Here is a 14,301-nt window from a genome sequence, read left to right as displayed (position 1 = left end):
TGATGCTCCTGTCCTTTTGGCCAAGTCGGTAGGGCTGCCTGGAAGCTGGTCTGAAGCACAGGGAGAGCTAGGGGGCAAGAGGGTCAGGCAATCTGGGAAGAACTTAGGAGGGAAGGGGCAGGCCGGAAAGCCTGAGGGGGAAATGGAAGTATGGGACATGAGCAAGTTTTTCTAAGGTTTCTGCCATCTTGTCTGTCTATCCAAATCGCTTACTGAGGAAACGTTTTCTTGTGAACATATACACACCAAGGTTTTCACCAGTGTAACGACCCCATCTATAGTTCAGTGCCAGGAAGCTTTCCCTGTGGTGCCGTTGTCACCAAATTCTCGTTCACGTGTTACTGATCCCATCGGGCCAGTCATTCATTTGCTTGGGCAGAGACAAGAGCTGCTGCACTGGTTACTCTCTTGATCTTAATAGAAGCATTTTCTGCCACCTCAAGAATGGATTGATTCTGTGGCCTTTGATGCAAGTCATCAACGCTGCACATTCATTCTCTAAAAAAAACAAAAACAAAGCTAACCTATCTAAGAATAAGAAAATGGGTACATAAAAGAAGGAAAAAGAAATGAGAAAGGTTAAAGAAAAGAAACATGAGTCTATCAGTGGTTCTCAGCCTACCTCATGCCACGACCCTTTCACACAGTTCCTCCTGTGTTGGTGACCCCCCAACCATCACATTATTTCCATTGCTTCTTCATCACTGTCATTTTGCTACTGGGATGAATTGGGTGACCCTTGTGAAAGGGTAGTTTGACCCCCCAAAGGGGTGGAGACCTACAGGTTGAGAACCGCTGCTCTCTATACAGCAACTGGTCAGCACCCCGCAGGTGAACTCAGTCCCCCTGGTGTATGTGTGTATGTGTAGACACTGTCAAAGATGCTTAGGGTTCAGGATGGGTAACGGCAGTCACGCCCAGGACTGATGCTTGGTGGCGATCAAGAAGGAAGAGTTGGTTCTGTTCAGGAAAGGGCATTATTGTTGGAGAAATAGATGGAAAAACCCTAGACCTATTTTTTGGAGTGGGGGAGTATTCACTGCGATTCATTTTAATGAGACAACGAGAGAAGAGATGAGGAAACACAGGGGCCATTCCCAAACACATACATACAAATCAGGGAAAGAGTACAGAATGTGAGGTCACCGTTTTCTCTGGGCAGGGGAGAGGCCGCTGGGGCCTCCAGCAGCATTTGGAAGGCTCTGGATCCTGGCTTGCCTGATGGGTGACTGGTTTTCACTTCATTGTTCTGTGACACCCGTGACAGCCAGCACGCCGTCGCCTTGTGTTTCGGGGGGTGGCAAGATGTCTGCCTTGGACAGCGTGCGGCTCTACTCTTGGTCCGTTTTCAGGGAAAGCTAGGTGTTTTCTTTCTCTGACAGAGGTAGGGTTTGTCCTGCCTTATACAGGTTCTGCACTAATCTTAGAGACCAAATATAGTTTTGGTACCTACATTTCATAATACCACGGTAAAAACACATCTACCGGCCCGTTGTAAGGAAGGCTGCATCCCCAGCCCTTTCAAGGAAGAGGGAGGTGTTTTAGTGGTTTTTTCCCAATTGCCTGCCTTCTACAGTTCATGGGATAATTTGAAACCAGTTATCGCTCATTTCTGCTTGGCCTGAAAGGCTGCTGGTAGAACTGTGAGTCAGATTGACTCCTCATTGGGGTGATGATATGGAATTAAATGACAAGAAGTCGATTTCAGTAGACGCACTCTTTCTCCCCGCACCCCTGCCCTTCCCCCCTGACGCTGCTCTCTCCCCATTCACCGCAGATGTCGCCGTGGTGGACATGAGTGATGTCTCTCGACAGCCTTCCCTCTTCTACCACCTGGGCGTCCGCGAGAGCTTCGACATGGCCAACAACGTGCTCCTCTACCATGACACCGACACGGACACCGCTCTCTCACTGAAAGTAAAGGGTATTCACGCTCTCCTGAGCACTGCCTTGTGTGGAAGCAGAATTGGGTCTTCTGCTGAAATGTAACTGCAGCAGACAAATGGAGGAAAACACTTATGATTTGTTTGTGCAATTCCTTCCTTCCTTTCCAGCACAGGTTCTAGCTCAACAGACCACTTCCTGGGCACGGTGGGCACCAGCATGCTAAAAGCATGTATTTGTAGCCAACTTGGATGTTGGTAGACATTTAAGGAGGGGAAAGCAAAAAAAAAAAAATCCCCAAACACAAAAAGCCTTCCATTTCCATGCGAGCAAGTATATTCTTTGAATCCCGTGCTCTGGTCGATTTGATCTAGACATACACCGAACAGAGAAATGCACTTTCCACTTGGTCAGTAATATGAGAAAACATTTCACGTTGGCGAAGTGGATTCAGAAGTTTCATGATAGACTTAATACGTAATCTAATTTATTCTCCATTTAAAGTCAAGTAAAATGGAAAAGCTGTCTCTGCAAGGCTCAGTGATTATTGGGAATTTTAAATACGCATTTGTGCAAGTTGGCTATAACTTTTTTTTTACTCCACGGTATGTATTGTACACCTGACTCACACGTGTGACCTGTAATGTCACAGGTGAGTTCTTCCACAGTGATGCTCTTGAAGACCTTAGCCTTGCCCCGAAGATCTTGGTCTATGTCGGATCATGTGAGGAATAAAGCATTGCTTGTCTTTCTCAAATGGCTGTCAACCTTGGCTAGGCTTGAGAATCCCTTGAAGGAGTGTGTAACTATCCCAATAACTCTTGCTAATTACAGCAGTCTCTGCAGATGGAACCTGAGCGTATTAGGTTTTTTGGGTGTGTGTGTGTGTGTTTGTGTGTTGTTGTTGTTGTTGTTTTAACCTCTGTGCGACCAGGTCTGCAAACCAGTGGTTCCAAGCAGCTTTCACGGACACTACTTCTATATGTCCAGCTTCCTCAGTGTTAAAAATACTACTATTTGAATGGCACAATATGTGCTGCCAGCACTAGGCATTTTTGTTTGTTTGGCTTGAGATTGACAATTAACCAGCTGTTCTGGGTTCTGTAATGGTGTGCGATTATTTCCGGGTGGAAATGGCATCTGTTTCCAATGTAAAACCTCTGTGTACTCTACACCTGACCTATTCTTTATGTAGCAGTGGGACTCTAATCACAGCGCAATCCTGCATTTTAAGAAGGAATTCATATGCAACTTGTACTTGTTTCCTAGGGCTGCTGGGAGAACACAGAGTGGGTGGGGAGCGGGGGCTAGAACAACAAGGTTCTGCTCTCTTCGTTCTGGAGGCTAGACACGCACAAGCAAGGTGTTGGCCTGACTGATTCCTGCTGGGGACTTCTAAGGAAGAGTCGGTCCATGGCTGTCTTCCAGGCTGTCGTAGTTACTGGCAATCCTAGGCATTCTTTGGCTTTTAGACGGATCACCGCAACCTGCCTCCACGCTTACTTCACCTTCTGTATCCACTTCTCCCTTTTCTATCACATGCCAGCCACTGTATTTATTGCCCACCCTAGCCAAATCGATCTCAAACTGTATCCTGGAGGACCCTTTTTCAAAATAAGGTCACCTTCTGGGGTTCCAGATGGACACGAACTTTGGGGAGCACCGGTCAGTCCACTGAAAACAGTGACCAAAGGAACATTGTTGTATTTTGACATGTAGAACAGTGTCCCTAAAGGCTATAAAATCCATCTAAATGACTTAACTATTTAAGTATTGCACCCCCCACCTTAGCTTGATTATCCCAGAGATAGTTATAAATACATAACCCTTAAAACACACATGTGTAATTTAATTAGGGATAGAATTGCCTTCCCCCCCCAAAAAAAACAAACTATAAGCTGAAACTCTAATCTTTATACCTTTTGTAGGTAATGCTGTTTGCATATGACTTTTATTTTACATTAATGAGGTCAAACCGAAGTAGAGTGGCCCCAAAACCTAATCCTCTCCGAGGGTGGTGCCTTATCAAAGGAAGGCAGAGACAGATGCCACATAAACACGGAGGTCTCTATATGCAACTGAGGGCAGAATCCAGGCAAGGTGCTCATGGAAGGGGATCCACATGGCCGTAAACCCGGGCTTGGCCTTCTAATCTCAGCACTATGAGAAATTGCTCAACTTTAATTTGAAGTTACCCACTTGGTGGCATTTTGTTCTGGCAGCCCTAGAAAACAGACACCTAGGAACTTAGGCGTTTTGGTGAGAAATGTGAAGGTAGACTATTTTTTTCCAATTCAATACATTTTTTTTTTTTTAGAAAAACTCAAACTGTGCCTTCTGGAAAGCCTGATGACCTAGATAGATAGGTTTTCATCAGTAGGGGGATGGGGAAAGAGGGTCTCAAATGGAAACGCTCCTCCATTACATCACCAGAAGACTTTGTCATCGCTTGCATTTGTCATCAAATACCAGAATTCTTAGTACCTACGAACTGCCCTTTCCAGAGCAGCTCGGTGAAATGACTCTCTTTGAGACAAGGTTGGTTTTCAGTGTACAAATGACATAGCCAAAGGCTCTGCATAACCATCACGCTAAGGCAACTGGGTGTCATAGATTCTGAAAGGGTGTCATGGATTGGAGCATTAGCTGTAGGAAGGTTGCCTTCTCGCTGGTTAACCAAGAATCACTCACTGGTGCTGGTTAACCATATGTCCGGCTACTTCTCTCCTCACCCCTGGGAAGACACGGTGTAATTATGGGCTCCAAACCTGAATCGCAACATCTCTTTAAGGCAAAAATCCTTGCCACTGCTGTGGTGCATTGTTCCCAGGGCTGCTGGAATACGTTCCACACCCTGGGTAGATTGGAAGGTAATATTCTCTGTTTTGAAGGCCGGCAAGGCCCACTCCTCTCAGCATCTCTAAGGGAACTTGTCCCATGTCTCTCGGCTTCCGTTGGGCCCAGGAGTTCCTTGGCTTTTCAGATGCCATGGCTACCTACCCTCTGTCCCCTCTTTTCCTAGATACCGCTCAGGATACCATGCAGTTGGGACCCACCTCACACTAACTAATAACATCTTCAAAGACTATTTCGGAGCAAGATCATGTTCCAGAGGTCCCAGGGATTGAAACTTCAACAGATCTGCTTGGAGAACACAACCATTCCATGATCTATGAGAAATGCCTCACAAGCATGAAGGCTTCCTCCCCTCCTAGTCCTTCCAAAGCTCAACAATCATATGATCGCTTTCCCCTAGACTGAGTTTTATAATGCTCCAGGGTCCGTCCTAGCTGGAACCTTTTCAGGGCCTTCCAGAAGATTGATTCTTGCTCTGAGATAAGAGCTGAATGATGGGGGGCGGGGGGAGGGGAGACGGTACTGACTAATACTCGTGGAAATAAACTGGCTGAGAAACCTCTTAAACCTTCTATTTGTTTTGTCTTTTCAGGATATGGTCACCCTGAAAAACACAGTAAGTATTATGTTTAGTTGGTTTTAAGCTTTAATTGTGAAATAAGAATTTTTTTGGTGTGTGAGAAGGATGTAGACAGCAAATAACCGTTTCGAACTTTGCCGGTTGACGCTGCCCTTCTCAGGAGAACCCTCTCCTGAAGCTAGCTCAGCTCGCTCTGGGGCAGGCCTAGGAGCTGTGGGCCATATGGCAAGGTTTGGGGGCTGGATCTGTTCAGGTTGTACCTTCTGAAGGGGTACGGTAGTTCTGTGACTTTTTTTTTCTTGCCAGAGCCTGTACCTGCCACCTGTCCCCAACAAAGTTCCCCCTAATGATGAGAAACTTTAACTTGTTATCGCCATTAATGTCAGAGCTTAATCCCAAATTCCCTGCCACTCTCGGACAAGAAGTGAACGCAATTGTACTTCATTTTGTCCCATTCCTGTACTGAAGTCTTAAAGGTCCCTGCAATTACATAGTAATAGTCCCTGTGTTTGTCTGAATCTTCCAAGGAGAAAACATTACTCCTTACACAAGAGTTACATTTAAGACAAGGAGCACAAGAGAGACCATTCTTTTTCTGTCTGCAAAAGCATCATGGGAGCAACATGAAGAGTCAAGTCAGATTAATATTGGCTGCATTACAGGTCACCCCCTGGCTCTTCTAGCCATGGTCCTTTTCATGCATGAAGGATTAACTGTTCCCCTTTTAATCCTTTGAATGTGAATACACCCATAAAAGCTTGTAAGCCAGCCACTTCATGCTTTTATCTCCCTTCATTTTAGATAGGCGGTTTTTACATTGCCTGTCCCCATCAATCCAGTACGCCGAGGAGACAAATGTGTTCCTCGATCTGAAGAATCTTCATGTCTGGTGGGCACTGTGGCCAGCTGCATCCATAAGAAAAGTCCTAAGCAGAGCAAGCCATCAGATTTGAGCCACTTACACCAACTCACAGCGTCAGACACCTTTCTCTCTGGTTGCATTCTGGTCATCTCAGCCCTAGCCATCCAAGCTAGGTCTAGGGGCGGTACCACCTGCAAACGTTTGGGAGTCACCGCTTCCATGCACTTCAGACAAATGTCCCCTTCTTACTCTGAATTGTACCTTAAATTGAATTTGTACCTTAAAATAAGGGGTGACCAGAAAGCCTGAAGAGGCAAGTGAAAAGGTTACCTTTCAAAATCCCATATATTAAGACCAAACATCTAATGTTAGAAACATGGTACTTTATTTCAAGATCACATGTGCCCAAGATCACTGCCATGTAGTCCTCAGTGGTGAGAACTGTATAGGGCACAGAACAGCAGTGAGCCAAATCCCCCAGAATGTTGGCATGAAAGGTTTAGAATTTAAAAAAAAATAGTGACTCCAATTCAGTTTATCAAAAAGGCCATAGCATTCCTTTCCCCATTGTCTTGGCACTCAAGGATGGGGGGGGGGGGGATGTAACAAGTTGCATATGCGATGGTAGCTTCTTCACCAATGGGCCAAGATCACAAATGCAACAACAACTTGTGGTTTGTTTTAAGTATTTAAAGTTGGGGATGTTTTAAATAAGGCTATCATATAATATAGAGACATTACAGAACCATTTCTTTTGAGAAATGCGGTAGTGCGGTGGGTAGGCATTGGACCACGATCCACATGAAGCCACCAGCTTCTCTGAGGGACAAAGTGGACAGTCTTGGAGACTCTAGGGCTTCACTCGGAGACTCGATAGACTCGGCACCTGAGGGCTTGGAGTTCTTTGCAGCACACAGATCCCAAGACTGAGGGGTATCTCTCTTCAGTGCCCATTGGCACAGAAGTAGGTTTGTCCACTGACTTGGTGACTCATTTCCTCGAAGTTACACAGCCTCACCAGAGAAGACATGCGGCGACATGGACCCTTCCTGTCCTCCAGGAAAAATACTGGGAGATGTGGTGGCCACACAGCACTAGACAGCAAGCTCTGTGAAAGTCAGAAGCTGTGTAAGATGCGAACCTGTCAGAGAAGGAAAATGCCAAGAGTTTTCCACTGAAAGAGAGCACCCTGTCAAAGGCGGAATACTTGCGAGACTCGGAGAGGCGAAGCAGTCCCACCAAGTGCTGGCTCTTCACTTTTTCTTGTAGCTGGAACTAAACCTAAACCATGCATCTTGCTCCTGAGTGTTTCTCAGAACTGCTGGGTAGGTCCGAACCACCAGCCTTGGTTATAGCAAACTGATTGCTGCCACTGGGATGCCTGTATCCCACCATCAAAGCTCCCCAGTGGCCTGTCTCCGCCCGCTGTCCAGAATTGCTACTTCACTAGCACTGAGCAGTGTGGCTTGCACTACTATTAAACCATCTCCCATTGGCCTTCCGAGCAGCCCTGGTGGTGGTGTGGTCCCGCTTTGGGCTGCTACCCACAAGATCAACAATTAGAGACCACAGGCTGCTCCACAGGAGAAAGACGAGGCTTCTTACTCCCACAGGGACTTCCGGTGTCAGAAACTTGCAAGGGTCAGTTGTACCCTGTCCTATAGGGTTGCTATGATTTGATTCAGAATTGACCCGATGGCAGTGAGTTTTCATCCATCTGACATATACACACCCCTTTGGATGCAGTTGGTTGATGGATTCAATGCTTTGTGGTATCATCGCATTATTCCACCACCACCACCACCCAAAAATGCTTCCAGAAGGTCAAACACATTCTCATTAAGAAGTTGGCTAGAATAAATTCCTACACATCTTACTTGCTCTGAAGAGAGGATTCATTATTTATTTACTTTTTAAAAATAAAACATTTTATTGGGAGCTCTTACAGCTCTTAAAACCATGCATACATCAACTGTATCATGAACATTTGTACATATGTTTCCATTATCATTTCCAAACATTTTCTTTTTACTTCAACCCTTGGTATCAGCTCCTCTTTTCCCCCCTCCCAACCTCACTCTCCCACTCTTGATCCTTTGATAATTAAAAAAAATCTTTTTATTAGGGTCTCATATAACTCTTATCATAATCCATGCATATAATTATTATTTTTTAGAAAACGGGGATTTATAGACTTTGTGCAGCTCGTGACCAGCTCTGCCACCTTCTGCTTAGACATAAAAAAAGCAAGGGGGCTCCTTGCCTGCCTCGGTCTCCCCCCTGACTCCTTGGGCCACCTATGTGAAACCACTTGCCCGTATCAAAGGAAATGACACATTTCAATGAAAGGCAAATGATAATAAAGAGGTGTTCCCCCCCCCCCCTTCATTCAAATTCACAGACACCCTCTTCCCACCTGCCTCCAAGAATTACTAGAATACCTGGTTTTGTCTCGTGCCATTGCCCAAATCACATGCTTGCAGGTGAACTTGGTCTTGGAGAGACTTTCCCTATAAGACAGTAGAACTGCCCCGTAGGGTTTCCCTGGTGGTACTCTGGGTTGGGTGTTGAACCCATTACCCTAAGTCTCAAGCCCATCAACCAGAAAGATGGATAAAGCCTCAGAAACCTCACGTAAGATTGTCACGCTTCAGGAACAACGCGGTGGCAGTGGGTTAATCTTTAGGCTGGTAGGCTCAAACTGCTAACCTTTCAGTTCGTGGGTGATCCCTGTATCACCTGGGCTCCTTAGAGCTCTTGCACGTGGCTAATGTTTTCTGGAGTCCTACTGTGTGTGACACTATGTAAATGGCCACATCCTCTTATCACCGTCTGAAGCAGAGGCACATCCCCATTTTAAAAATGAGAGAAGTGTGAGGTTTTGACAGATACATACATTTTCTAGAATAGGACACCGCTAGGATTCAGTCCTTGGCCCCTTTGCATTCAGCAACTTGGTCTGTGCAAGTCGGGAATATAATAGCTTCCAGTTTCCATATTGACAAGTATTTTTCACCCAACTTGGCAAATAGGAGTAAGGAAACACTAGCTAGTTTGGGGCAGAGGATGATACAGTAAGCATGCCCTCGCCTTCTGCTAGAGGCTTCATCCTTTTTGAAAGCACTTTGACCAGACGCACCAAGAACCTTGGTCTTGCTGTAATCCTTTCACTTCCCAGAAGCTGTCCTTTGGAAAAGGCCACAGTACAAAGAAATACGTACTTTTCCCAGCACAGAGCTGTTCTTTCTGTTACTGACTTAGAGAAGTCTGAAGGGTAGACCGTAGGAGAGTGAGCGAGCAGGCCAGACTGACTTGCCAGAGAACTAACTGGTTGAGTGTCATCGTGAGCGCCATTGAGCTGATCCCAGCGACCCCCATGGCAACTAGAGCTGAACCTAGCACTTTACTCTTCAACCATCAGGGCTGCTGAGGTCCAGCGCAAGGGGAGCTAATTAAAAGAATGACACTGGGGACGCCAAGCTTTTCTACTGGGAGCTTTGAACAAATGGGTGTGACTTAGCATCTTAATGATACAGGACTGTCTGTGGTGGTGTGTGTAGTCTTCCTTCTGGAAATCGCCCTCGCTATGTTAACAGAGTCCATGTGTTTGGCTCTGCCCTCACTCACAAATTGTCCTATAGGAAATATTTGGGGAATGTTGAAAAAGGTTTTGCATATTAATGTCATTAGCATAATTGGTTTTGATGCCAGAGACTAAGCTCCCTTTGTTAAATGTGTTATAATTAGCTGGGTACTTGAATTGTTTCCATTTCTAAAGGTAACAGAAATAATCAGATCCTAGTTCACCTTTGGGCCTGCATTATGCTAAACAGTGTTTTTCATTTCTGGTCTCCTGCCCCCCAAATTCTTATGGTGCCCCCATCCCTTGAAGATGTTGGGGCCTCTCTTTATAAGAACAAAAGAAATAGCCTGAAGACGTGACAATATAGATGGAGCTGGTAGACACTAGGCTGCGTGAACTAATTGAATCCTAAAAGGACAAATGTCTGGTCTTATTTATATAAAAAGGCATAGGCAAATTATAAAGCTGTAACTCGATTCCTGGTTTCCAAGGGTGCGAGGGAAGGGGATGAAAACATCACTATTGCTCACTGACTGCGGAGGTTCAGTTCCTGGTGATAGAAAAAGCAAATGACAGGACTGCACACTGATGATTGTAATTGCTGTCACTAAGGGGTACACTTGTACAAGGTGTTTTATGTTTACAGTGACAATAAGTTGCCAGGGCTGCTTATTTTTGGTTTCTTGGTTTGGAGGTTTGGGGTCATTTCATTGGCCTAGTGCTTCTATTTTAGCTCCTAGCTCATTGTATAGGGCCTGAGGTCTTAAAAGCTTGCAAGTGGCCACCCCAAGCCCGGCAGCAGGCCTTTCCACTTGGAGCAACAGAAAGGCTGTCTCAAGATGAGGAGGAGGACATGGACTGTATTGATAATTGCCACCAGGGCTCCTTGGCCATGAGATCAGAAGAGCTTGGATGGTAGAAGGCTATCATTTCAGAGTATTTCGGTTAAAGAGTCTATGGGAAAATTCTGATCAAAGTAGGGGAGGACAGAGAACAGACTTTAAAATTCTAATGATTCCAGATTTCTGGACCTTTGAAGATCAGATGAATCCCTAAAACTATTGCCCCGAGATCATTTTTTAAGCCAAATATTCCCAGAAGCCAAAAATACTCCCTGGAGTTGTCTTAAAACTATGATGAGTTGAATTTCACTGAACGGTTTTACCTGACTGTATTCTACTCTTTTTAAGAGCCAGCTCTGAAGGATCACATTGACAATAGCAACTTGCAAGATCATGTAGGGAACGTAGGGGACAGTGTACAACTCAGAAAAGGCTGGCACGGGCAGTTGCCCAACTCAATGCAAAACAATGTAAACTGCAGCTGGATGGGCCTTGTAGAAGCTGGTGAGCCGAATGCTCTGCGGCATCCATTCTTGGCCACAAAGATCAAAGTTTTGGGGGGAGTCACAGCCTCTGCTTTGGTAATTCATGAATGCCTTTTTTTGGAGGGGTGTCAAATTTGGGAGCAGTTAGGAAACTATTTTCTCAACCGAGGTCCCGCCATCTCCCAGTCTGATTCATCAGACACCCTCGGCTGTTTTTAGTTCCTACGGCCTCTCTTTCTCCCTCCATTTTTCTCTCCACTGCTGGCACCAACCCTTGGAGCCAAAGTTGCCGCAGCTGCTGCTCTGCCCCTTGAGCCTGAAGACTGGGGGACCCGTGACAACATGGAGCATCTATTCATCAAAATTTTCTCTCCGAGATGGGGTAGACCATAGGTTCTCAAATTTACCAAGCCTACCGCCACCTTTTCAGAGAGACGAAAATTCAGCCCTCCTCCTCCCAATTAATAACTCATAATTCAGGAGGAAGTGCCTACTTTTGTAGCACACACTAGATCATCCCAGTGTCCACCCCCAGGGGGGAGATAGCATCACCCATTTTGTGAAACCCTGGTGCTTATCCCAATATTGGCTGTGATGAAACATGCATTTTCATGGTCCACATATGTTAGGGATTGAGCGTTCCTTGGATGCTATTTAAAGAGAGTGATTTGGAAAGCATCAGGATGCATTGTCTGACTACAATGACTCCCTAGAAAAGAGTGCATCAAATGTGAAAACAGCTGATGGTGCCCGGCTATTAGATGATAGAGCGTCTGAGGCTTGAAGTTAAACAAGTAGCCAGCTAGCGGGGAAGCAACATATCACGCATGGCAGCACACCAGCTTGGGTGATCACGAGGTGTTGAAGGTGTTGATGTGATTGGGCATCGGAAGGGCCAAAACGATCACGTCGATGTGAACGATGGGGGTCGGAGTGGAGAATCAAAGCCCATTTGTAGACAATTGCAGTATAGCACCGACGAAACACACAACCTTCCCTTAGTCCGTTAATTCTCCTCAGGAACAGTATGAGAGTAGTGATTCCATGAAGGTGGGAGGGGGCGGGGCTATGAACTACAGAAACGGTGAAAGGAGACAGCGGACTGTGTAAGATATGAAAATCCAGGACGGGTTCACGAAGGTGGGGGTCAGGAGCAGATACCAAGTAGAACGAAAATGATGGCCCAGATGTGATTGATATAATTGATGTGTGGATTGTCGTAAGAGCCCTCAATAAAGTGCTTTTTAAAAGAGTACATCTTACCGAAGTATTAAGGAGCCTTGGTGGTGCAGTTGTTAAGCACTCAGTTTGACAACCCCCCCACCCCCGGCAGCTGCTCTGTGGAAGAAAGATAAGATATGGCAGTCTGCTTCTGTCAGGGTCACGGCCCTGGAAACCCTGTGGGGCAGTTCTCTGTTGTTTCAGTTCTTTGACACCCCAACCACCTCGCTCAGAATTTCAGCAGCTATTCAGCATCTGAGACTCTTTATTAATGGCTGCTTCCTGCGCACGAGTTCCTCTCTGATTTGGATACTAGTTCATCTGGGGTTAGATTAGGAGATAACATGCTTTCATCATCTCTGATGAAAGGTCCTATCCCTCTGGCTGATCAGTTCCAGGGCTCTGGTTTAGGGACTGTGTCCTAAGCCTATGTGATTTCTAAAACATACACCCTTACAAATGCCCCCCAAAGTTGAGTCAAATCCAGACCCATTCAAGATTGGAAAGCCAAACCATCAAGTGGCCTCGAACTGCTTCAGAGGCGTTTTCTTGGCAGTGACCTTTCAGCAGCAGATGGCCAAGCCTGTCTTCAAAGACACCTCTAGGTGGGTTTGAACTGCCAACCTTGCAGGTGCTGGAGCTTATGAAACAGGATGGTGTCTGGTTTTGTGCCTAATAGCTTCATCACTGTGTACAACGTGGATCATCTACTCTAGCATGCGTGTCTCCTGCTCCGAGGCCCAGTGGTGCTTCTCCGCCCGTGACCACCTAAGATATTTGTGTGCTTTTTCCCCCCCAGGCATCCAGTGGAAACTATTATTTCATCCCGTACATCATGACACCTGGCGCCGATTATTTTTGCTGTGAGAGCAATGCCCAGAGGCGGGCTTCGGAGTACATGCAGCCCAACTGGGACACGGTCCTGGGCCCATGGTGTGTGCCCCTGGCAGACAGGTTCATTAGCCTCCTCAAGGACATCCACGTGACCTCATGGTAATTCCCACCAGCCACCAACCTCCCTGGTTGCACTGTCTGGTTGTTGTGAAACGTGTAGTCATGAGCAGGTTTCAGTTGACGTGCCTTCCTTGGCTGTGGCTAGACTGCTTTGGACCATTGTGATGACTCGCGGGGCTGGTCCCTGCAAGGTCAGCAATTTGGTACCCCCAGCTGCTCCATAGTAGCAGAACAGGGCTTTCCACTTGGGGAAAGAGTTCAGAGACGCAGAAGCTCACGGGAAGTTCTACCCTGTCCTGTAGGGTCGCTATGAGTCGGCATCCAGTGACTGTCCATTTTACATCCCCCCCCAGCAATCTCCTCCTCCCGGGGCTGGTCTGTCCTACCAATAGGTCCAAAGTCCATAAGATGACATCTTGGTGTCTTTGCGTCTAAGGAGCACTCTGGCCATACCTCTTCCAAGACAGCTCAGTCTGTTCGTTTAGCATCGACTCTTCTGCCTGCCTTACTCAGTGGCTAACTCGCACATGCATATGAAGTGACTGGAAATACCCTGGCTTCATTCACGCACACTTTAAGTCCTCAAAGTCACATCCTTGCTTTTCAAGGGTCTAAAACGGTTAGTCTGGCGCAGCAGATCCACCCAACGCAGCATGTCTTTTGATCTCTTGCCTGCTGCTGCTTGCAGGGGAGAGGTGAAGATAGGGTTAAATATTCCAAAATGTTGCTTTTGGTGTGGTTTAGTTGTTTTGTCTTTCTTCCCCTAGTTGTGCAAATACATACAACAAAGCATGTGCCGACAGTTTGCACATGTACAATTCAGTGACCCCCGGTGGGGGGTAAGGTGTTTAAATATTTGTAAACATCCCCATTGTTATCTAAGGTCCCTAAAGGTTGGCCTTTAACCTTCTCTGCCACAGCAGGAGGGAGCTTTTATAGTTCGAGTGACCAAGCCGTTCTGGAGGCTCAAGATGACAAGGAGTGAGTGGGGGCTCAAAGGCACTGTCCTCAGGGGTACCTGACCTCTGTGCTGT

At 46.3% G+C, this 14,301-nt stretch overlaps 1 protein-coding gene across 1 annotated transcript in view; it reads left to right on the top strand.

The window, feature by feature from the left end:
• The window catches only part of MAP3K15 (mitogen-activated protein kinase kinase kinase 15), a 95,739-nt gene that overhangs the window by 13,130 nt on the left and 68,308 nt on the right, over positions 1-14,301 (top strand). Inside the window, exons 2-4 of the mRNA XM_075538821.1 lie at positions 1,778-1,917; positions 5,333-5,356; positions 13,113-13,306. Coding sequence (XP_075394936.1) covers positions 1,778-1,917; positions 5,333-5,356; positions 13,113-13,306 — 358 coding nt within the window. The remainder of the gene's footprint in view (positions 1-1,777; positions 1,918-5,332; positions 5,357-13,112; positions 13,307-14,301) is intronic.

This window comes from Tenrec ecaudatus, chromosome X (genome assembly GCF_050624435.1).
Source record: "Tenrec ecaudatus isolate mTenEca1 chromosome X, mTenEca1.hap1, whole genome shotgun sequence".
NCBI classification, from domain to species: Eukaryota; Metazoa; Chordata; class Mammalia; order Afrosoricida; family Tenrecidae; genus Tenrec; species Tenrec ecaudatus.
This window is presented reverse-complemented; position numbering and strand designations above follow the sequence as displayed.